General features: G+C 53.5%; 2 protein-coding genes across 5 annotated transcripts; one reads left to right on the plus strand and one right to left on the minus strand.

Moving 5' to 3' along the window:
- Window positions 1-347: 347 nt before the first annotated feature.
- On the minus strand, window positions 348-15,244 carry Aldh16a1 (aldehyde dehydrogenase 16 family member A1). Its single transcript, XM_070000979.1, has 17 exons — window positions 15,155-15,244; window positions 10,909-11,011; window positions 10,036-10,162; window positions 9,382-9,560; window positions 9,215-9,292; window positions 8,846-9,027; window positions 8,613-8,765; window positions 6,684-6,869; window positions 6,463-6,558; window positions 5,714-5,850; window positions 5,486-5,591; window positions 5,279-5,406; window positions 4,216-4,383; window positions 3,751-3,952; window positions 2,893-3,078; window positions 2,548-2,670; window positions 348-1,862 (listed from the first exon to the last, which is right to left on the minus strand). The coding sequence occupies exons 1-17, from the start codon at window positions 15,242-15,244 to the stop codon at window positions 1,701-1,703; spliced, it is 2,406 nt and encodes an 801-aa protein (XP_069857080.1). The 3' UTR covers window positions 348-1,700.
- On the plus strand, window positions 15,099-21,556 carry Pih1d1 (PIH1 domain containing 1). 4 transcript variants are annotated; one of them, XM_070000983.1, is made up of 10 exons: window positions 15,099-15,183; window positions 16,118-16,214; window positions 16,733-16,796; window positions 17,264-17,443; window positions 19,821-19,882; window positions 19,975-20,056; window positions 20,344-20,473; window positions 20,714-20,789; window positions 21,149-21,292; window positions 21,434-21,556. In XM_070000983.1, exons 2-10 carry the CDS (start codon window positions 16,122-16,124, stop codon window positions 21,473-21,475), a joined length of 873 nt encoding a protein of 290 aa, XP_069857084.1. In that variant the 5' UTR covers window positions 15,099-15,183; window positions 16,118-16,121; the 3' UTR covers window positions 21,476-21,556. The 4 variants fall into 4 exon arrangements, with proteins under 4 accessions (XP_069857084.1, XP_069857083.1, XP_069857081.1 ...); XM_070000982.1 differs by lacking the exon at window positions 15,099-15,183 and adding an exon at window positions 15,221-15,303; XM_070000980.1 differs by lacking the exon at window positions 15,099-15,183 and adding an exon at window positions 15,387-15,456.
- The last annotated feature ends 1,702 nt before the right edge of the window (window positions 21,557-23,258 follow it).

The raw sequence follows: 23,258 nt of genomic DNA on the forward strand, positions 1-23,258 counted from the left end.
TCCAGATTACAAAAGCATTTAACAGACCCTTTTCTTTTTTGACAGTCATGGGACTTGGGCTTGGGAGCTCTCCCTGAGCTCTTCAGCACAAGGCAATCAATCAATCGTTCTACCACTTGAGCCACAGTGCCACTTCTGGTTTTCTGGTGGTTCATTGGAGTCTCACGGATATTCCTGCCTAGGCTTGCTTTGAACTATGATCCTCACATCTCAGCTTCCTGAGTAGCTAGGATGACAAGTTTGAGCCACCAGCACCCAGCAACAGACCCTTTTCTTACCATTGCTCTGCAAGCAACTCAAGACAAATATGATTTGCATAATATTTACTTTGAGTCAGGCACTAGGAATGATCTAGAGATTGAATTTATTGCAGCACTTTATGCAAAGGATTAAGGCACCTTTGGATTCTGGTAAACACACAGGTCCCAGAACCAATTCCCTCAGAAAACCAAGGCTGCCTTTGAACTGGTAATCCTGCTTAAGCTTTCTGAGTGCTGGGATTACAAGAATGTGCTACCACGCTAGAGCTCTATCACTTAACCCTCAGCTTCACTTCTGGCTTTTTGGTTAATTGGAGATAAAAGGTTACCAGACTTTCCTGCTTGAGCTGGTTTCAAACCTCAATCCTCAGCTTTCAGCCTTCTTAGTTAGGATGACAAATTCCCCTGCTTTTGTGCCTCTAAAGTAGTGGGGATTACAGGTCTAAGCCACCACACCCTGCTTGTATTCTTTGTAATAAACTTGTGACTTTGAATGTAGCTGTTTCTGGAGCTCAGATATTGAACCTGAGGGTCCTAGGAGCTCCTGAATTTGTAAGAAGTTGGTGAAAAATGCAGGTGGCTTGAGGACCCCCAAAGGGGGCTGGTCTGAAGCTTGGAGGTCAGGCTTGTCTGGAGAGTATCCTTGTCCTATGTCATCTGGTCCAGTGTGGAAGTGGCATGCCCCACTTGGCTCAGCGAGAACTAGCAAATACACGCATGGGCATTGTATTGGTCCACCTTGCTGAACTCGCATGGGGGGGGGACTGAGTGCACATGCGCAAAGCACAGGCTCACCTTGTTAAGCAGGCAGCCTGGGAGAGGTGAGGTTTTTTGTTTTTGTCAGTTCTGGGGTTTGAAGTTGGCCTGGGCATTGTCCCTGACTTTGAGCCATAGCACCATTTATTGGAGATGAGAGTCTTAAGGGCTTTCATGCCTGGGCTGGCTTTGGACCACAATCCTCATCTCAATATCTCAGCTTCTTGAGTAGCTGCGATTACAGGTGTGAGCCACTGGCGCCCAGCCAAGAGGTGCGTTGTTTTGCTATGATGAACACATCGTCAATGGGAAGGACCCTGCTGGGGTCCCAGAATCCAGGACAGAGCCATGAAGCTGTGGCCAAGGCCGAAGAGAAGACCTATGACCTTTCCCAGGGACTTCCCTCTCCTCCCCCACCCCCAGGATGGCGTGGGGGTGTGTGAGAGGGCTCAGAGTCTCCTTTATCTGTCTCACAAATGCCGGGCTGTCCTGCAGCCGCCCACCCAACGGCTGAATGTCACTGGGCCTCCCACAGGCCAGATGATGCTGTCCTCCCCCCCTCCCCCCCTTGGAGAATTGGTCACACGTTGCTCCCACAGTTTATTAGAAGACAGAGCAATGATGAAAGTTGCAGGCATCTGGTGTCTGAGGCTCGATGAAGGCTGGGGGTAGCTGGTGTTCAGGTCAGTCCCCCATGGGCAGCCACAGGGCCTTGGTCCGGGCTGCCCTCAGCCCCAGCTCCTGGGATGATCCCTCGCTCTCCAGATCCCAGGCCCGAGAGCAGTTCCCGTTCACCCATACGGGCTTTAGGTTCCCAGCAGAAGCCCACTCCACAAACTGGGATCCCTGGGGGTAGGGGGTGGGAAGGTCAGGGTTAGCCCAATCAGCGCCCTGGCTGTGAAAGCACCTGCTTCCTTAGCAACCAGAGACAGACAGGCCTGAGTTATTATCTCCATGGTCTGTTCCTTACTTTTTGTGCGCCAGTACTAAGGCTTGAACTCCAGGCCTGGACAGTGGTTCTTAGATTTTTCTTTTTTGCTCCAGGCTGGCACTCTACCAGTTAAGTTACAGCTTTTTGCTGGTTAGTTGGAGCTTAAAGAATAGCTGGGACTCTCCTGTCCAGGCTGGCATTGAACCAGAATCCTCAGATCTCAGCCTCCTGAGTCACTAGGATTACAGGCGTGAGCCACAGGCTCCTGGCCAGCAAATGACCTTTCAAAAGACGCTGAGGGAAGAAGAGGTTGACCCCATGGCTAAGGAAACCCCGCCCCCTTGATGGCCATTTTCAAAGGATGGGACTGTGGCTCCGGTTTCTCAGGTGGACTTTCACCCCTGTGGCCTTTATAAAGCAATGGGTAGGGCAGGCTCTAGGCCCTTGTTGCTAAGGAGATCTGCCTCCTTAGCAACACTTTCTAAAGGGACAGAACCTCCAACCTTGTAGCCAGAGTTCTCAGGGGATGGGGCCACATACCCACACCTAGAAAAGGAGGAGCCAATCAGTGCAGGTGGAGCCACGGAAGACAAAACATACCTGGGGAGATCCAAAATACCACAGCGCCTGGACATCCTGGTGCAAGGCCAGACAGCGGGTCAGGTGGTCTCGATCTCCTGTTACCACATTTACCAGGCCGGCAGGGAACAGAGTAGCTATGTCCTAGGAGGTGCAAGAGGGGGTGGGCTTACACACACAATACTTGGGGGGAGGGGCTGTGGAGCAACTGGAAGGACTAGGGTCAGAGACTGATGGAGATGATGGAATTTGGGGTTTCTATGGTTACCGAGAAGGGCAGCCCAACCCCTGCCTCCCCACCCAGGCAACCTCCCACCTGTTGCTCTGGGGGTTGTTGGAACAGGATGGGGGTGTTTGTGACTGTACCTGGCAGACTTCCAGGGCCGGCAGAGGGCAGGTCCCGCTGGGCACCAAGACCACAGCATTACCATGAGCCAGAGCTGGTGCCAGCAGGGATATGAAGGCCAGCAGGGGCCAGTCATCTGGGCACACGATAGCCAATACACCGAGGGGCTCCCGGAGCTTGAGCACGAGGCCTCTCAGGCCTGGGATCTGTAGGGACAAGATGGGTAAGACAAGGGTGGGGAGGGAAGGGGACACCCCCACCCCATTCTTCCTCTCATCCCCACCTTCCTTTCTCCAACTCCAATATTAGTATGACCAGGTGAGCCAGCCAGTCTCTCAGCTGCTGTGTGACCTGGTGTGAGTTACTTGATCTCTCTGGGCCTCAGTGTCCCATGTTTACAATGAATATCAGTGTCTATTTCACCTATTTGTTGTTGGAATGAAATGTGTTCCTGTGGGCTGAGGGCTGAGAATCTGGCTCAGGCGTGTGTGTGTGTGTGTGTGTGTGTGTGTGTGTGTATGTGTGTGTACCTGTGGATAAGCCTGTGTGGGCCTGCCTGAAATCTAAAGCCCCCTACATGCTAGGCAGGTGCTCGACCCTGAGCCATTCCCCCAGCCCTTATTTGCTTTCTGTGCTTGAGGCCGAGTTTCTGCCCAGGCAGGAAAGTTTGCCAGACTCCATCTCCAAAATAACCAGGACTAGAGGCGTGGCTCAAGCGGTGGAATGCCGGCTCGGCAAGCCTCAGGCACCGAGTTCAAATCCCAGTACTGCTCACAAGAAAAGCGGAAACCCCATCCCGGCGGACAGGTGGCCAGATCGGGGCTCTGTCCCAGTGGGACGCGGGGCGCGGGGAGGGCTCGTGCCCTGGCCGCTCTCACCTGCAGGGCTCGGCCCTGGTCCTGGGCCCGGGCCCCCCACGTCCGCAGCCGCTCCACGCTCCGCTGCACCTCGGCCGCCACCGGCTGGCCGCGCGCGCCCGGCCGCTCCAGCTTGGCGCCCAGCCCGGGCTGCCTGCGCTCCAGCGCGGCCGCCAGGGCCCACAGCGCCGCCGCCCGGTCGGCCGGGCACCGGGCCGCCCAGCTGTGCGCATGCGCGGGGGTGGGGGGGGATGTGAGTCACACCTGCTCCCAGTGGCCCCCGGAAGACCCTCCCCCAGGGAAGGACTCATACCTGCTCCTAGCAGCCCCCCAAGTCCGCCCGTGCAGGGCCCCCGATGACCCGCTGCCAGCTCTTAGTGGGGGGGAAAGGTTCACCCCTGCTCTCAGGACCCCCCCCCCCAGTCTACCCATGCAGGGGCCCCAGGAAGACCCTCCCACGGAAGACCCTCTCCTCCCAGCTCTTACCCTTGGGCGGCCTGGTGCGCGGCCTCCACCGCAGCGCGGACATCCTTGGCTCCGCCCTCAGCCACGTAACTCTGGACCCTGCCTGAGGGATCCAGGATGGGCCTCGAACTCCGCGCCCCAGGAGGCTGGAAACGACCTCCCACAAAGAGCCCATAGGGGGGTGCCGGGCTACAAGCACAGGAGGGGAGGCAGGTGTGGGGGACCCTCGGGCACTGCGCTCCCATTCACCCCCAACTCCGGCTCCCATGAGCCTCTGGGGCACCCCAAACCAACTTCCACTCTCTTCTGGGTGGGTACAGACATTCATCAGGCAGAACTGATTTTTTTTGGTGTGTACCAGTACTGGAATTTGAACTCAGGACCTTGTGCTCTCTCTCTTTCTCTCTTTTTTGCCAGTCCTGGGTCTTGAACTCTGGGCCTGGGCACTGTCCCTCAGCTCTTTAGCTCAAGGCAAGTACTCTACCACTTGAGCCACAGCACCACTTCTGGTTTTCTGGTGGTTAACTGGAGATAAGAGTCTCCTGGACTTTCCTGCCTCGGCTGGCCTTGAAACACAATCCTCAGATCTCAGTCTCCTGAGTAGCTAGGATTACAGGTGTGAGTCACTGGTGCCTGGTATTTCCCTCTTCTTCTGTGTATGTGGTACTGAGGAATGGAACCCAGGGCTTCATGCTTGCTTGGCAAGCACTCCACCACTAAGCCACATTCCCAGCCCCAGGATCTTGCACTCTTGGCTTTCTCCCTCAAGACTGGTGCTCTACCACTTGATCCACTCCTCCCCTTCTGTTTTTTTGGTGGTTCATTGGAGATAAGAGTCTCATGGACTTTCCTGCCCAGGCTGGCTTCGAACCTCTGCTCCTTGGATCTCAGCCTCCTAAGCTAGGATTACAAGTGGCAAGGCAGCACTGATTCTCATTAGGCCCTGGTGGGAGGGGGGTGGCGAGTGTGAGACCTTAAGACCCAGAATGCAACACTCAGTAGCACCCCATCAATGGCTCCCTGACATAGCTTCTTCCTCGCCTTCCAACCCTCACTTAGACGGTGGGATCCTGGAACAGCTCACCTGGGCCCCACTTCCGGCCCGGCTGGCAGGGTTGGGGGCACAGCGAGACCAAAAGTGTCATAGTTGAGGCTCTCACAGAAGGGCTTCGGGGCAGGGGTCAGTGAGGAACGCAGATACTCGTAGAGACCCTGTGGGAGGGGCGGGGTCAAGACGTCACAAGGTGGTGCCAGGCTGGGGGCTGGGGGGTCATGGAGACGGGGTACTCACATCCAGTTCCCCGTGCCAGGAACAACCACTCTCCTTGCAGCCACCTGTGGGCACTGCAGGGTCTCTGAGCCCGTGGGCGTTGATCCACACAGTGCCCACCTGGAGCCTGAGGGGGTGGACAGGGAGACATCAGAGAGACCCAGGAAGTTGTGCTGAGCCAAAAGAGGGGGAAAGAGGCTCAGAGAGAAGGGAAAGAAGGGAGCAGGGGCCCAGCAGGCACCCACTGACCCATAGCCCAGCTCCAGTGCCTGTTCCAGCCTCTCGCTCCACACGCTGGCGTTGCCTCCCCATGGAGTCCCATTGGCCAAGGCCAGCACCTCTTTGGCTGTGCGGAAAGGGGAGGCTACAACCAGCGGCCACGGCACCTAGAAGGGGTTCAGAGGGGCTCAGTTGTTGTTTTTTTTGGGTCCGGTTGTGGGGCCTGAACTCAGGGCCTGGGCGCTGTCCCTAAGCTCAAGGCTAGCGCTCTACCACTTGAGCCACAGCGCCACTTCCGGCTTTTTTTCTTTTTGCTTATGTGGTGCTGAGGAATCGAACCCAGGGCCTCAGGCATGCAAGGCAAGCACTCTACCACTGAGCCACCTTCCCAGCCCCAGAGGGGCTCAGTTGGGTGGAAGCATCATCACCCCCATTCCTTCTCCATGATTCTCTCTCTAGGGGTGCCAGTCCTGGGGCTTGAACTCAGGGCCTAGGCACTGTCCCTGAACTTTTTCACTCAAGGCTGGCGCTCTATCACTTAAGCCACAGCTCTACTAGTATCTGGCTTTTTGGTGGTTCATTGGAGATAAGAGTCTCATGGACTTTTCTGCCAAGGCTGGCTTTGAACCTCCGATTCTCAGATCTCAGACTCCTGAGGAGCCAGGATTACAGGCGGGAGCCACTGGCACCCAGCTTAGGTGATGGAGGTCTGGTGACCATGGCTGACTGAGGATGGGGGACAGGGTTGAAGAGGATGTCTGGGCCCCTTGGGTGCTCACCTCTGCCTGGGCACTCGGGGATGCAGGGGGAAGGCCTGAGACCAAGGTTGGGGGATAAAATGGGCTATCCAAGGGCATATCACCAGCCTGGAACACCTAGACAGAAATGGAACAGATGTAGATTTACTCCTCCTCCCTCAAACCAGGGCCCCGACCCAGGGGCTGGGGCTTGAAGCTCCTCCACCCTAGCATCCATGCACAGTCTGTGTCCTGGGGCTCACCTGTCCTCCCTGGCTCTGTGCTTCACGCACATAGCACTGGGCCAGGTCGTATGCTGCAGTCCCGCGAGCCCCCATGTCCACGGCCGCATCCAGTCCTGGGCCGCACCGAAGCCTGCCCATCCGGGCCTGGAGCCGCTGCATGGTTTCATCCCACACAGACTCCTGGATGAGGAGCCTGAGGCCTCCCTGTTGGGAAATGAGCATCAAGAGTAGATGTCAAACTGTAGAAGTCAAGCTGGGCACTGGTGACTCATGCCTGTAATCCCAGCTACTCAGGAGGCTGAGATCTGAGGATCAAGATTCAGAGCCAGCCTGGGCAGACACATCTGAAAGACTCCTATCTGCAATTAACCAAGAAAAGAGCCAGACATAGAGACATGCTGAATTGGTACAGCATCAGCCTTGAGCAAAAAAGACTAAGGAAGAGAGTGAGAGTCCCTGAGTTCAAGACCCAGTTCTAGCATTAAAAAAAAAAAAAAAAAAAAAAAAAAAAAAAGCGGGTGCTGGTGGCTCACGCCTGTAATCCTAGCTATTCAAGAGGCTGAGGTCTGAGGATCATGGTTCAAAGCCAACCCAGGCAGGAAAATCCATGAGACTCTTTTTTTTGCTGGTCGTGGACCTGAACTCTGGGCCTAGGCGCTGTCCTTCAGCTTTTCAGCTCAAGGCGAGCGCTCGACTGCTTGAGCCCACAGCGCCACTTCTGGCTTTTTCTGTTTATGTGGTGCTGAGGAATCGAACCCAGGGCCTCATGCATGCAAGGCAAGCGCTCTACCACTGAGCCACCTTCCCAGCCTCCCACCCCCCCATGAGACTCTTATCTCCAATAAACCACTAGAAAACTGGAAGTGGCGTTGTGGCTCAAGTGGTAGAGCGCTCACCTTGAGCTGAAGAGTACAAGGAAAACGCCCAGACCCAGAGTTAAGCCCCAGGACCGACAAAAAAAAAAAAAAAAAAAAAAAAAAAAATTCAAGGAGTAAATAATGAGACTATAAAGCAAGGGACAAGGGGTTGGAAAGGTGGCTCAGTGGTAGAGCTCTTGCCTTGCATGCATGAGGCCCTGGGTTCTATTCTTCACCACAAAAGTAAAAAGAGTGCCTGACTGAAGTGGCGCTGTGGCTCAAGTGGTAGAGCACTAGCCTTGAGCTGAAAAGCTGAGGGACAGCGCCCAGGCCCAGAGTTCAGACCCCATGACCAAAATAAATAAATAAATAAATAAATAAATAAATAGGAAAAAAAAAAAAACCAGAGTCCTGGCTGGGTATGGTGATTCATGCCTGCTATCCCAGCTAGGTGAGATACAGAAATAGGAGTATCATGGTACAAGACCAGCCTGGACCAAACATTAACCAAAACTCATTCCAAGCTGATCATGGTGGTTTATATCTGTAAAAATCATGGCTACTTGGGAGGCAGAGATAGGAGGATTGTGGACTGAGGCCAGTTACAGGCTAACACGCAAGGCCTTTTCTAAAAAATTACTAGAGCAAAAAGAGTTAGATGCATGGCTCAAGTAGTATAAAGTACTCTGTCCAGCAAGCACAGGGCCCTAAATTCAAATCCCAGTCAAACACACACACACACACACACACACACACACACACACACACACACACACACACGGCCCTAAATTCAAATCCCAGTCAAATCCCAGTCAAACACACACACACACACACACACACACACACACACACACACACACACACACACACACACACACACACACACACACACACACACACACACACACACACACACACACACACACACACACACACACACACACACACACACACACACACACACACACACACCCTAGACCACTGGCCTAGAGATAAGGAACTAAAAGTTAAAAATCACAGATATTTGGGACCTCAAGGTCTGCCTTCGATTCTCCCCCCCACCCTGGGGATAGGAGTGTATGGGCCTCACCCGGCTGCGGTCCGACCAGGCTGCATCCACCACGCCTTCCACGGCTGAGTCCAGGTCTGCCGAGTCAGTCAGCAGCAGCAGCGACTCTGAGCCCAGGGCCAGGCTCAGCTCCACGCCCTGGCCTGCCAGGGTCTGCCGCAGGGCACGTCCTTCCTGAGAGAGGGACTGCAGGGTTTGCCTGGGACACCAGCTGCCCGATCCCAATCCTGCCCAGCACAGTCCCAGCCAGATACCTCAACAGCACCGCAGAAGAACACCTTCTGCACTCCAGGCTGTGCGGCCAGCACGCGCCCCAGGGAGGCAGGGCCACTGAGCACGTTAAGAATCCCAAGGAAGGAACCCAGCTCCCCTGCCAGCTGGGCCAGGAGCAGCGGTGTTGGGGAGCCCGGGGGAACGAGAGCCACCACTGTGCAACCTGGAGAAGGGGAGGAATCTGAGAGCCAGGAGTCCAGACCACAGCCCCACCTCCAGCAGATCCTGGGGTCCAGTCCTAGCTTCCTCCCTCAGACCCAGGGGTGCAAGCCTCAGCCTCTTCCCTCAGACCCTGGAGTCTGCCCCCAACTTCTTCCTGTCTGAAGTGCAATTGGCCCTTGGTTGTTTACCCATAGCCAGGGCAGGGCATATCCTCCACATCATGTCAATGAAGGAGAACGTGGGTGGTAAGATGAGGCCGATGACTCCTGCAAGAAGCAGCAGCGAGGGTAGGCACTGGGGCCGGCACGGTGGCTCAAGAGGGAGCAGGGTCAGGCGCGAGGGCTCCAGGTCTCACCCATGGGCGCCCAGGCCGCCAGTATCTCAGACTTAGCATGCGCCTGCACTGCGTGGTACTGGAGCAGTTGCTGGGCCAGTGGGACTTCCTGGTCTCGAACCTCCCGAACAGCCCGTCCAGTCACCAAGGATTCCAGGGTCCACAGCAGGCGTTGGTGCTTCTGGATATTCTTGGCCAACCTAGGGAGAGGGCAAGGGGGGAATGGACTACAATTCCCATGAGGCCCTGGGGGGCACCCAAGGGGCAGCAGATGCCAAAGACTTATGGGAAATGTAGTTGGGAAAACTCTAAGGGCTTTGGCTACCAGTAATAGCCTCTCTACCTTCTACCTTGTCCTGGGAACTTGAGTTAGTAACCTCTAATGTCAATGGTATCTTGGGAAATGAAATCTTCATCTCTCACTGCTCCCTCAAGTGTGCATAAAATGAGGAGCCTGGACTCTCGTAAACTGCTGAGAAACAGGGCTTCTGTGTCATTCTAGAAAATAAGACTCTTTATTAGGACTAGGCCCAGTGAATTGTGAGAAATGCATATTCTGGCCACTAAAGCACAAATGCATGCTGGTCTGTTAAGTCAGTGGAATCTTGGGAAACAGGATTTTGATAGGATGCCGGCTGTCTCTCCCCACCTTCCCGCCATGTCTGGCTGCATCACCTGGTCAGATGCTGGGCCCTGGAGGCTCCGGGGAGTGTTCTCCAGCCCACAAAAGCAGTGTTAGCCGCATCCACCGCTGAGGCTACATCATCAGCTGTGGCCTCCAGGCAACTGGCCAAGATCTCTCCTAAGGAGACAAGTGGAGGGATCCTGATGGCAGGAGAGCCCAAGTCCAAACAGTGGACCCCGCCTCTACCCCTAGCTCTCTTTTAGGAAGCTTGTCATTGGTCATTGGTAGATCAGCTCTCCTGGGCAAGGGAGGTTCATGCCTCTTATCCCAGCTACTCAGGAGGCTGAGACCTGAGGATCGAAAGTTCAAATTCAGCCTGGGCAGGAAAGTCCATGAAACTCTTATTTTCCATGAATCACCAAAAGCCCCAAAGTGGAAGTGTGGGTCAAGTGGTAGAGCAAAAAAGCTAAGGGAGGGGCTGGGAAGGTGGCTCAGTGGTAGAGCACTTGCCTTGCATGCATGAGGCCCTGGATTCGATTCCTCAGCACCACATAAGCAAAAAGAAAAAAGCCGGAAGTGGCACTGTGGCTCAAGTGGTAGAGCACTAGCCTTGAGCTGAGGGACAGTGCCCAGGCCCAGAGTTCAGGTCCCATGACTGGACCAAAAAAAAAAAAAAAAAGCTAAGGGACAGTGCCCAGATGCTGAGTTGAGTTTTATCCAAGTACTGACATGTACCCACACCCACAAAGTCATGCAGTTATGGACGTAGAACCATAATTAGCCTGATTGTCATCAAGAAGAACCAGAAATCTCAACCCCTTTCCTATCCCTGGGGTATCTTGGCTTGGTACAACTGGAAAACACAAATGTCCTGCCCACCCCCTTTCCCCCAGTTCCACCAATGACTGGGCGACATCACACACCTGTGATGGGGTCCTGGAAAGGCACTGAATTCCTGTGCTCTGGCTTTATCCACAGTCCATGTATATAGTGGCCCAACTGCCGGTCATGTGTGTCCAGCCAGGCCTGAGAGAAGGAAAGAGTGTGAGAATTGGCCTGGGAGGCAGCTGAATCCCTACCCAGAGTCCTCTGCGAGGAGAGACTTATACCTCTTCTCTTCAAGAGTTACTTCTTTCTTTCTGTTGTATTTTTTGTTGTTGAGGATTGAATCCTGAGCTCTACGCTCCACTAATGAACCTACACCTTAAACCCCCAGCCCATCCACTTTCTTTTTAATATAATAAATATACATAAAGCTTACTATGTTAGTGGGTGAGGTGGCTGAAAGTTCAAGGCCAATTGAAGCTACATAAAGACTTTGTCTCAAAGCAAATATGCAAGCTGGGCGCTAGTGGCCCATGCCTGTAATCCTAGCTACTCAGGAGACTAAGATCTAAGAATCAGCTTCCCAGCCCTTCAAACGGATTCTTAGATCGAAGTCTCCTGAGTAGCTAGGATTACAGGTGAGCCACTAGTGCCTGGCCTTATCTATTTTTTTGTGGTATTTGGGGTTCTTGTCAGGCAAGTGGTCTGTGGCTGAGCCACATTTCTAACCCTTTCTGCTCTGTTATCAAAGATAACAGAGCCTGTTTCGGTGGCTCACGCCTGTAATCCTAGCTACTCAGGAGGCTGAGAAATGAGGATTGCTCGCTCTGGGAAGTCCTATGAGACTCTCCAATAAACCACTCAGAAAACCGGAAGTGGCGCTGTGGCTCAAGTGGTAGAGCACTAGCCTTGAGTTTAAGAGCTCAGGGACAGAGCCCAGGCCCAGGCCAGAGTTCAAGCCCCACGGGGCAGGGGGGGTGGGGGTTAGAAGTTCCAAACTCAAATACCCAATGGGGAAGTGGTTTTTTTTTTGTGTGTGTGTCGGTCGTGGGGCTTGAACTCTGGGCCTGGGCGCTGTCCCTCAGCTCTTCAGCTCAAGGCGAGTACTCTACCACTTGAGCTACAGCGCCACTTCCGGTTTTCTGGTGGTTTATTGGAGATAGGAGTCTCACGGTCTCTCCTGCCCGGGCTGGCTTTGAACCGCGATCCTCAGATCTCAGCCTCCTGAGTAGCTAGGATTACAGGAGTGAGCCACCAGCGCCCGGCAAGTGTTTTTTTTTTGTTGTTGTTGTTCTTTTGAAATAGGATCTCACTAAGTAGGTCACTATGTGGATCAAGCCAGCCTCAGACTTTACTGCCTTAGCCTCCTGAGTGCTGGATTTACAGGGGTGCACTATGATACACACCAAAAAGGCATAGAGTTGTGTGAATATAGATTGGGCATTATATATTAATGAATGACTGTTAATGCAAAAATATGATAACACTAGCACAGTTTTTTTTTTTTTTTTGGGGGGGGGTATGGTCGTGGGGCCTGAACTCTGGGCCTGGGCGCTGTCCCTCAGCTCTTCAGCTCAAAGCTAGCGCTCTAATCGCTTGAGCCATAGCGCCACTTCCAGCTTTTTTTCTTTTTGCTTATGTGGTGCTAAGGAATCAAACCCAGGGCCTCATGCATGCAAGGCAAGTGCTCTACCACTGAGCCACCTTCCCAGCCCACTAGCACAGTTATATAACACAATGAGTCCTTATCTGTTAGGAAAATGAAATTTCAACATTTATAGAGAAATGTCATCTGGACTTTGTTTAAATTACTCTTAAAGAAAAAAAACCCTCTTACTGGGTTTAAAAGAAAAAGAGTGAAACAACATTGGGTGAAATATTCATTGTTGAAGTTGAGTAATGGATAAATGAGAGTTCTTAATAAATATCAAGTTCTCTGTTCTCAATTTTTCCCTCCCAAAGAAAAACAAATTTCCAAAAGAATGTGCACAGAGTCCTGGCAGGTCACTAAATGGCAGAAGATGGACTGCTGGGAACTAAAAGCTTCAAACTCCTATAAAATGCCGGTCCCAATTGTTTCCAGATGATTTGTGTCAGGGAATTGGAGCCAAAGCTTGCCACATTTTGGAATTTTATTTTCTAAGGGAGCTAGAGTCCAGAGGATGTTTACATGGAATTAATTGTCCAGCAATTGACATTTTCAAAAACAAAGCTCAGGCTAAAGAAAACATGTTTAGTGGTTTGAGTCTGATCTGCACACTGTTAAGACTGAGACCTTTTAGGAGAGAAACCATGGGTCCACAGTCCATTGGCTCAAGTTCAAATCTCAATGTGTTTTTGGTGGTACTAGGGTACCAAACTCAAGGCTTTGTGCTTCTGAGGCAGGCATTGTACGGCTTAAGCCATGTCCCTAGTCCTTTTGGCTTTAACAATTGTGGGGATATAGTCCCTGGACAGTGATTCTCTCATTTACACTTCCCAAGATGCTGGGGATGATAAGAGTATATTACCATGTCCAACTTGTTGGTTGAGATGGGAGTCAGGTAACTTTTTTCTTCTGGCCTCAAAATCCAGTATTTAGCCAGGTGATGGTAGCTCACATCTGTAATCCTAGCTACTCAGGAGGCTGAGATCTGAGGATCTCGGTTTAAAGCCAGCCTTGGCAGGAAAGATGGTGAGACTCTTATCTCCAATTAACCTCCAGAAAAAGCTGGAAGTGGCACTGTGGCTCAGATAGTTAGAGTGCTGAGCAAAGAGGAACTCAGGGACAATGCCCAGGCCCAGACTGGCAAATAAAACAACAATCACCTGGGATGAAATGGGATCAATAAGTGTGGAGACAGGCACTGAACAGATCCTTTTATTTTGGTCGGTCATGGGGCTTGAACTCTGGGCTGGGTGCTGTCTCTCAGCTCTTCAGCTTAAGGCAAGAGCTCTACCACTTGAGCTACAGTGCCACTTCCGGTTTTCGGAGTGGTTTATTGGAGATAAGAGTGTCACAGACTTACTTGCCCCGGCTAGCTTCTCAGCCTCCTGTGTAGCTAGGATTACACTCGTGAGCCACCGGTGTGGGCTAAACAGATCCACTTATTTGAGTTTCCACTATATTTCTAGTCAATCCTATCCTTCAGTATTTTTCTATGGTAGTAAAGTCACGGTCTCTGTGATCTGCCCAACCGTTGGTCCTGAGGCACAGGCCCAACAAAGCTGGACTCTGACATGGCTGTCCTCATGATACAACAGAGCTGTGTCATTCCTCCAATCCCACAGCTTTGGGGCCATCAAGGAGGGTCCCTGCCTTCTCCATCCTCCATACCCCACAGCACATCTGCCACCCAGTCTGCTCCATCTCCTTGTCCCAGCCTGCTGCCTCATCAGTGTTCACCTGGCCCACCCTCATGGCTCCAGCCTTCTGCCCTTCCTCTCAAAGCAACCCAAGGGATGCTTGCTGGAAGATCCTAGAAGGGGGGAGAGATCCCCAGGAGGTAACTGAGGAACCATGACCACCTCCGCTACCTCCCAAGGGGTTCTGAAGGGCACCACTGTATAGTCCAGCAGGTCTGATTATGCCCTGGGAATCACAAGATCAAGGGGCCCTGAAGCATCATGGGGGCTCCCCGGGACAGGTCTGAAGCTCGCGGCATCATGGGAGCTCCATAGGGCTTGAAGGGGGAAGGCAGGGAATCCTGGGGTCCTGAGAGCCCACGGGGGCCGCACCGAGGCCCTCTGCGGCCACGGCCATTAATCTGCGGTGATCAGTGGAGCCCAGAGTGGGGAGCCTGTGGATGTTCGGAGGATCACTAAACCTACGGAGGGTTCTGAGGAGTTGGGGGGAGTGTCCATCTAGCGGGAGCTCAGGATCGGGGAGCCCGAGCCCCACGGGGGATCGCAGGAACAGACTAAATGCTCAAAGGAGCCAGGCGTCTGTGATCCTAGCTAGCCATCCTAGAGGCTGAGATTTGAGGATCAAAGTTCAGTTCAAAGCCAGCCGGGGCAGGACAAGTCCATGAGACCTTTATCTTCCATTATTACCCCCAATCCGGAAGTGGAGCTGTGGCCCACGTGGTAGGATATTAGCTAGTCTTGAGGGGGGCGGGGCGGGAGAGTTCAAGGTTAGCAACCAAGGTCCTGAGTTCAAGCCCCGGGAACGGAATCTCCACCGCTACCGCCACCACCAAAAAGCTCAGTGGATCTCGGGCCCGGGCCTAACCCGTGGCGGGAATCACCGCGAGCGAGGGGGCGGGGCCGCCGCGGAGCATCACGGGAGCCCGCGCGCAGACCACGCCGCCGTGGGCCTAGGGATGCTGGAAAGCCGCACTCACGCCCCCCTCCGCAGGCCCTCACCAATGCGCATGCGCGGCTCTCCGGTACAGGTCCGTACTCCATAGTAGTGAAGATCTCGCTGACCCGGGCCCCTGCGCGCGTCGCAGCCATCGCTCGCCGAGACCTCTTCCTGAGAAAGACTGGGGCACTGGGCCCGAGAGAGCCTTGAGGTCGGGAGGGCAGCGCCGCCCCCTCGCCGCCCTCCACCCGGGGGGCGGGGCCAGCGAGCAGAGGGCGGGACGACGGGGTAGAGGGCCAATCCCCGCCCGCTCTCGCGGGCCTTAGAGCCTGATGATCCCGCCTAGAAGCCCACGCCGGGAAATGTAATTCGTAACTTGCAAACGCCCAGTGAGGAGGGAAGGGAGATCGGCCGTGAGGGGCTCCTGTCAGCCAGACTCTGGATTTGAAAGGGGGGTGGTATTGTGGATCCTTGTTCCCTTTTTGTACTGCCCCGATAGTTTTACTAGGAACCCGGACCTACTTCGGGACTTAGTAGCTAAAGATCAGAAGGGAATCTTAACAATGACACTGAAATTAAGGTATGACGGCCTTGAAACGCACTGTAACCAGCCCAGCCCACGGGTCTTAGAAGGGGCCGGAAGTGTGACAGAGGAAGGGTGGCACTTGGCCAGGTGCATCGGAGTTTAGTTTTGATTGGTTGAGGCGAGGGGGCGGGGCCTAGGACTTCGGAACATGATTGGTCAGTAGCGCTTACGGCTGGGTGGAGCAATGGTATAGTGGGGAGTGTGGCTTGCTTCCACGGTTACTCAGACCGGAAGTATGGTTTGTAGTTACATTTGCTAAATGCGACCAGGGTCCCAATGGCTCTGACGACGGTGCCTGGACTAGAACGAAACTAAAGTCTCAGGCTACATTCTTAGGGTTCCAGGCAGAATATAGTACAGGGAGTACGTTCCAGAGTTCGGATCCCGGGAAAAATACCTCACTGCGAGGTTGCTGAGGACGCCTACTTGTGTTTCCTAGGGCCATGGCGGATTCGAAGACTCTTTTGGCATCAGAATTATGCGATGCAGAGACGATGGACGACGAGGCAGCGCGGCTCCAGCAGTTGCTGCTACAGGTGTGAACTGACGGCTTCTGAGTCCTTGGGAATTAGAAGAGTTTTAATGTGTGTGTTCGAGATATGACTTCAACTCCCAGGATGCACTGGGCGACAATCATGGCTCGTGGGAATTGTAGTTTATTGGTTCAGCTTGCTAGGTTCATAAATGGGTGTGGAGGGGCTGGGAAGGTGGCTCAGTGGTAGAGTGCTTGCCTTGCATGCATGAGGCCCTGGGTTCGATTCCTCAGCACCACGTACACAGAAAAAGCTGGAAGTGGGTGCTATCGCTCAAGTGGTAGAGCACTAGCTGTGAACTGAAGAGCTTAGAACAGTGCCCAGGCCCAGAGTTCAAGCTCCATGACCAGCAAAAAAAAAAAAAAAAGGTGTAGAATGGGTTACTTTCAGGTTCTGGAATGGGGAGGGTACCTAAAATATTAAATTTTATGTCATCTACAGTTAAAGATGTGAGAAACAAACAAATAATGGGTGTTTTTGCTCAGACTCCAATTCTGGAAGCTTTTTTTTTTTCTTCACAGGCCTCCAAGGACTTCCAGCAAGCTCAGACGAGACCAGAATCGACACAGATCCAACCTCAGCCTGGTGAGAATGACTGAGTCCTTCAGAAAGAGGAACAGACACTTAGAACAGCAATAGAGACTGTAGGTAGGGGAAACAAAGTAGGAAGGACACACAAGAAAAGGTTATAAAAGCCTGGGTGGATATGTGGAGTGACATCCAGAGAGCAGAGAAAGGACAGAAAGCACAGTGGGTAGAGTGACAGGGACACAACACCAGAAGCGAGTTGGGGCCTCAGGTCGGGAACAGATTTGAAAAGAAGGAGATGGAGAAATGGAATGAAAATATACCTGCCTAGCAAGTTGAAACCCTGAGTTCAAGCCCCAGTACCCCCAAAAAGGCAGAGTATTTGGGGGATGACAGAGAGACCCAGTGCAAGGGTATGCAGAGACCCAGCAGGAGGACAGCAAAAGAGGGAAAGGGTGGATGGAGAGGCTGAGAGGAGACTGAGCCTTTGCAGACAGATGGTCAGGATAAAACCACTCCCACAGGTTTCTGCATAAAGACCAACTCATCGGAAGGGAAGGTTTTCATCAACATCTGCCATTCTCCCTCCATCCCTCCCCCGGCTGACTTGACTGAGGACGAGCTGCTTCAGATGCTGGAGGAGGACCAAGCTGGCTTCCGCATCCCCATGAGTCTCGGAGAGCCACATGCTGAATTAGATGCAAGTCAGTGCCTCAGAGGACCCTGGAGTCTGTCTCCCTGGCTCCCATCTTCCCTAGGATCTGAAATTCAGGGCCCAGGACCCTTTTACCTTAGATCCCTGGAAATCTGCTTCCAATCTCCTGTACTGATCCTTTTTCCTATGGCAAATCCCTAGCCAGCTGGCATCCATTGCCCAGCTGGACTTGTTCCTGCCCACCTGGCCAGGCTGGCACTTTCTGCCCCACCCCAGGAAGCTGAGGTTAAGCAGAAGGCCAGTTGCCACTTTTTTTTTTGGGGGGGGGTCCGGTTGTGGGGCATGAACTCTGGGCCTGGGCGCTGTCCCTCAGCTCTTCAGCTCAAGGCTAGCGCTCTACCACTTGAGCCACAGCACCACTTCCGGCTTTTTTCTTTTTGCTTCTGTGGTGCTGAGGAATTGAACCCAGGGCCTCATGCATGCAAGGCAAGTGCTCTACCACTGAGCCACCTTCCCAGCCCTGCCACTTTTTTATTTTCCTATGACCTTCCATGTCCTGTTTCTTCCTTTCTTTTTCTTTTTTTCTTTTTTTGGCAATAGTAGGCTTCAATTCCAGGGTCTTCTGTTTATAAGACATATGTTCTACCACTTGAGCCACTTCCCCAGCCCTTTTTATTTTGGTTATTTTTCCAGTAGGGTCTCAGGCATTTGCCTCAGAGATAACTTTAGATCTCATTCTCCTATGTATGCTGTCTATGTAGCTGGGATTACAGATAGGAATCACAACACCTGGCTTGTTCTTTGAGATAAGGTCTCAGTAATCTTTTGCCCAGGTGCCCCTCCAACTGAGACCCTCCTATCACTCTCTTTCTCTGGACTGTGACCCTGTTTTGTCTTGTTTTTTTGGTCAGTCGTGGGGCCTGAACTCTGGGCCTGAGCACTGTCCCTCAGCTCTTCAGCTCAAGGCTAGCACTCTACCACTTGAGCCACAGTGCCACTTCCAGCTTTTTCTGCTTATGTGGTGCTGAGGAATCGAACCCAGGACCTCATGCATGCAAGACAAGCGCTCTACCACTGAGCTACCTTCCCAGCCCCCCTGTTGTATTTCTGTGTCCTGTTTTGTAATCATGTGTGTTTCCAAAACCTTCTTGAAACCAAGCTTTGGGTACTGTGGAGTGGAGTAAGGATTTACCAAATCCATATCCCACCCTTGATAAACTCCCTGTTATGGGGGGGGGGGGGGTAGGTCGCAAATGCAGTTTCAATATGGTGTAGTTTGTGCTGCATTAAAGAGGATACACACCAAAGGGTTATTTATTGATTCTGAGGAAGGCTTCCTAGAGGCAGGGATGTCAGGTAGAATACTTAATAGAACATGGCCAGGAACAGTGGCTCATGCTCATAATCTCAATTACTGAGGAGGCTGAGATTGGGAGTATTGAAATTCAAGGTCCCATCTCAACAAAAAAGCTGGGCATAGTGGCATGTGCTTCTCATCCCAGCTACCTGGGGAGCAAAGGTAGGAAGATCTGAGTGTAGTCCAATCCAGGCAAATGGTGCCAGACCCTACCTGAAAAATAACTACTATACAGGGCCAGGGTGTGGCACAAGTGGTAGAGTGCCTGCCTTGTAGTAAACTTGAGGCCCTGAGTTCAAACCTCAGTGCTGGGGGAAAAAGAAATTCAGGCAGGGTGCTAGTGGCTCATGCCTGTAATCCTGGCTACTCAGGAGGCTGAGATTGGAGGATCACGGTTCAAAGCCAGCCCGGGCAGGAAAGTCCACAAGACTCTTACCTCCAATAAAGCACTATAAAACCTGAAGTAGTGCTGTGGCTCAAGCAGTAGAGTGCTCGCCCTGAGCTGAATGAAGAGCACAGGGACAGCGCCCAGGACTAGCGTTCAAGCCCCACAACTGACTGAAACCAACAAAAAAACTGGAAGTGACGCTGTAGCACAAGTGATAGAGAGCTACTGAGCTGAAGAGCTCAAGGAAGTACAGCACTCAGGCCCAAAGTTCAAGCCCTACGATGGACAAAAAAAAAAAAGAAAATAAAGAAGAATGTTCTGAGGGAGCTGGAGTTAGAGAGTTCTATGCAGAGAGGAAAGAGGGCCTAGGTAGATCGGGGAAAACAATCATTGGTCTAAATGTGGACAGAAGAAATAAACTTCTTCCCAGGGATTGGAGGGACAGACAGGCTGGAGTGACTGGAGCAGGGCAGGTTCCTCCTTGGGGCTTGGAGATGAGAGACTGGAAGCCATGGGGACCCTGATCTGAATCCCCTGGGAAGGACACACACAGAACTCTCAGTTGCTAAGTCTCTGGGTCCTTACCACCACTGTCCCTGGGTGATTTCCCTGTCTGTATCATCTGTGGGTGTCCCGTGGAGGGCTTTGGGGGGGGGGCTCATCCTCTTTCTCTCTCTGCAGAAGGCCAGGGCTGTACCGCCTACGATGTAGCAGTCAACAGCGATTTCTACCGGAGGATGCAGGTGTGGGGGCCTGTGAGGCCTGCCGGGGTGGGGGGCAGGAGCTCCCCACCACCCCACCTTCCCTTGCCACATCTGCCCTTCCTTGTGCTCAGAACAGCGATTTCTTGCGAGAGCTCGTGGTCACCATTGCCAGGGAGGGCCTTGAGGACAAATATGGCTTGCAGTTGAATCCGGGTGAGCAGTAGGGGAGCCGGAAGCAGACTGGGCTCCGCCCCCCTTTCTCCAGAGGTGGGGTGGGCAGGGATTTCCTTCACTTAAGATCTGGAGGGGGCGGGCTTCTAAAGACAGGGGCGGGGCCAAGCCGTGGTGGGAGGAGCCATGAGCATCTTGGAGTGGGTTTTATTGGTGCATACCCTAGGGAGGGTGGGGTGTCTTTGGCCACACCCACAAAGGGGCGTGGTTATGCCCGGCCCTGGCAGTGGATGGAGCCCACTGACTAGGTTTTGACCGTCTCCCCTCAGAATGGCGGATGTTGAAGAACCGGCCATTCCTGGGCTCCATCTCGCAGCAGAACATCCGCTCCAAGCAGCGTCCTCGGATCCAGGAGCTGGGGAACACATACACATCCGCCTCCCCCTGTGCTGATGTCGGGTGAGCTTTTAGGAAGTCCCTCATGGTTCTCCAACACCCTTCTGAGCCCCTCCCTCACACCTCAGCCCCCCGACACTGGCGGACGCCCCAAGGCTCTGAAAATCTGGACAGCCAGAACTACCTCTGAGTCCCCCCCGCAAGGCTCAGGGCTGAGTGGAGAGAAAGAGCCCAGGGTGCTTAGGGGAGGGGCTGGCGAAGACCTGGTAGACGTCCTCAGTTCTGGACCTCGTTCCTTCTCAGCCCAGAGAAGCCTCATCTGAACCTTTGGCTGGAAGCCCCGGATCTCCTCTTGGCTGAAATTGACCTGCCCAAGCTGGTGAGTACGGCTCAGCCAGAGCGGGACAGAGGGTCGGGGATAGTGGCGCCTGTCTCCCAGGACGAGTGATGGAAACCATCACCCCAGCTGAGTCAGCCACCTCTCCTGGTCTAGGAGGCCACCGGCACCCTTTCTGGTGCTGTCCTGAGGATGCTCAGGGGATAGGAAGTGCTCAGCCATTAAGACTTGTAATCATTGCCCTCACCTTCCTCCCTTCTTTTCTCTCCCTTCCTCTCCTCTCAGTTGAACCCAGGGCCTTGTAAATGTTATGGCCCTTTAAATATTATAGTTTCCTAATATGTGGGGCCATGAGCCTGGTCCACTGGGGAAGGTGGGCTCATTCCTTCCATCCTTCCCAGGATGGGGCTCTGGGGCTGTCACTGGAGATTGGAGAGGACCGCCTGGTGATGGGGGGCCCTCAGCAGCTGTATCATCTGGATACCTACATCCCACTGCAGATCAACTCCGAGGCCAGCAGGGCTGCCTTCCACTGGAAGCGTAAGGTACAGGGAAGCCAGGACACTGGGGAATCTGGACCCTTGAGCTGGAGGGAGGAGGCCTGGGTCTGGACCCATGGGTCTGAGGGAGGAGGGCTGAAACCTGAATTGCTGGGTCTTGAATCCTCATTTTGTTTCCTTTTTCAGCAACTGCTGGTGGCTATGCCCCTTCTTTCAGTGCCTTCTTGACCACAATTCTCTTATGCTTCCTTTCAACTGTGAAGATGTTGATGGCATCTCTGTCATTGGAATAAAAGATACTTGCCTTTATTCTGTCTCTGGCTGGGAATCTAGGGACAGGGAGGGTAGGAGAGAGGACAGACATTATGTGGTGGCTTTAGAGTCTGCTGGAAATCCCTGCCTCTGCTGGGGCCTTCTCTCCCCGTGGTCTCTCTTCCCCTCCAGCCTTCAGCCTCCTCCTTTCCCTTTATTTGTTTTTCCCTGGGCCTCAAAGCTCAGGGTCTCATTTTTGTCCATGCTGACCTGGAACTCACAAATCATCCTGTTTCAGTTCCCAGGTAGGTAGCTGGGATTATAGGCATGCATCACTCCACCTGGACTAAAGTTCTCCTTTGCTTCATTGGTGATCTGATCGTCACAGTGTCTCCACTCCTGGAATCCCAGTTCATGTCAACCAGATCAAACTCTGTGGGCCAAAACACCAGGCTCTAGCTTCCTCCTGACTTTACAAAACCTGTTTCTTGGGGCTGGGAAGTTGGCTTAGTGGTAGAGCGTTTGCCTTGCATGCCGGAGGCCCTGGGTTCGATTCCTCAGCACCACATAAGCAAAAAAAAAGGAAAAAGCTGGACATGGCGCTGTGGCTCAAGTGGTAGAGCGCTAGCCTTGAGCTGAAGAGCTGAGGGACAGTGCTCAGGCCCAGAGTTCAGGCCCCACAACTGGACCAAAAAACAAAAACAAAACCTGTTTCTTTCCTCCATCGGGGATCAGCACCTCACTGTACTGCCCTCTACACCCATCCCCCTCTTCTTTTGTTCCTGGGGATTGAACCCAGGGCTTTGAATGCTAAATAACATTGCTGAGGGCTGGGAAGGTGGCTCAGTGGTAGAGCACTTGCCTTGTAGGCATGAGGCTGTGGGTTCGATTCCTCAGCACAACATAAGCAAAAAGAAAAAAGCCAGAAGTGGCGTTGTGGCTCAAGTGGTAGAGCGCTAGCCTGGAGCTGAAGAGCTGAGGGACAGCGCCCAGGCCCACAGTTCAGGCCCCACAACCGGACCCCCAAAAAAAAATAACACTGCTGAACTATAATCCAAGCTCTTTTATGGAAAATTCCCTGGAAAAAACCTTGAGACTTCCTACTTTAGTCTTCCTATCAGAGTGAGAATCCTTTGATGGCGGGGCTGGGGGATGTAGCTCCATAGTAAAGAAAAAAGAAAAAGAAATTAAATCTCCATCCATCTGGGTGTGGTGGAGCAAGCCTGCGATCCCAGCAGAGGCAGGATTGGGAACTCTAGGCCATCCTGGGTTACACCGTGAGACCGTCCTGGAGCAATGCTCCCCACTGGGTAGCAGCACCCAGTAGGAACTCCAGCAATTACCGAGTCGGTGCCTGGGAAGCCTCTCCGGCCTCCAGGCGGGAAGCACAGCCCGGGTCTGGCGAGGCCGCGCTGTGTCCGCCAGAGGGCGCCGCGAGGCCTCCGCCCGGCGGCTCCGCGCGCTGGACGCCGCACCCCGGGCGAGGACGCGGGCGCGGACGCGGGGTTCCGGGCCTCTGCGCCCTGTAGTTCAGGTGTGGGGACCCCTCACTCTGCAGCCGAGCAGCTCCTTCCCGGGTCCTTTTCCTCCATCCTCCGTCTCCATGGCGACGGCCCGCGGTTTGGCAGCGGCGGGGCCCGCGTCCCACGCCCTCCTCCCCGCCATCTGCGCCTCCTCCCCGCCTGGCCCCGAGCCGCGGCCGCCGCCCCCGCGCGCGGCTCCGCTCTGGACTTGGCGGCCGCCGGGTGGCGCGTGCGGC

This window comes from Dipodomys merriami, unplaced genomic scaffold (genome assembly GCF_024711535.1).
Source record: "Dipodomys merriami isolate MVZ:Mamm:240054 unplaced genomic scaffold, mDipMer1.0.p SCAF_57, whole genome shotgun sequence".
In the NCBI taxonomy this organism is placed as follows: Eukaryota; Metazoa; Chordata; class Mammalia; order Rodentia; family Heteromyidae; genus Dipodomys; species Dipodomys merriami.

What these genes read in the sequence shown, in the direction of transcription:
- Aldh16a1 (XM_070000979.1), bottom strand. Translation starts at nt 15,244, where the DNA reads ATGGCTGCGACGCGCGCAGGGGCCCGGGTCAGCGAGATCTTCACTACT. An exon ending in AGGGCCCAGCATCTGACCAG is followed by an intron (nt 9,561 to 10,035) that starts GTGATGCAGCCA and finishes CCCTCTCCCTAG; the next exon opens with GTTGGCCAAGAATATCCAGA. An exon ending in GGCGGCCTGGGCGCCCATGG is followed by an intron (nt 9,293 to 9,381) that starts GTGAGACCTGGA and finishes TGCTTCTTGCAG; the next exon opens with GAGTCATCGGCCTCATCTTA.
- Pih1d1 (XM_070000980.1), top strand. Translation starts at nt 15,425, where the DNA reads ATGATCCCGCCTAGAAGCCCACGCCGGGAAAT. An exon ending in ACAGATCCAACCTCAGCCTG is followed by an intron (nt 16,797 to 17,263) that starts GTGAGAATGACT and finishes CCACTCCCACAG; the next exon opens with GTTTCTGCATAAAGACCAAC. An exon ending in ATTTCTACCGGAGGATGCAG is followed by an intron (nt 19,883 to 19,974) that starts GTGTGGGGGCCT and finishes CCTTGTGCTCAG; the next exon opens with AACAGCGATTTCTTGCGAGA.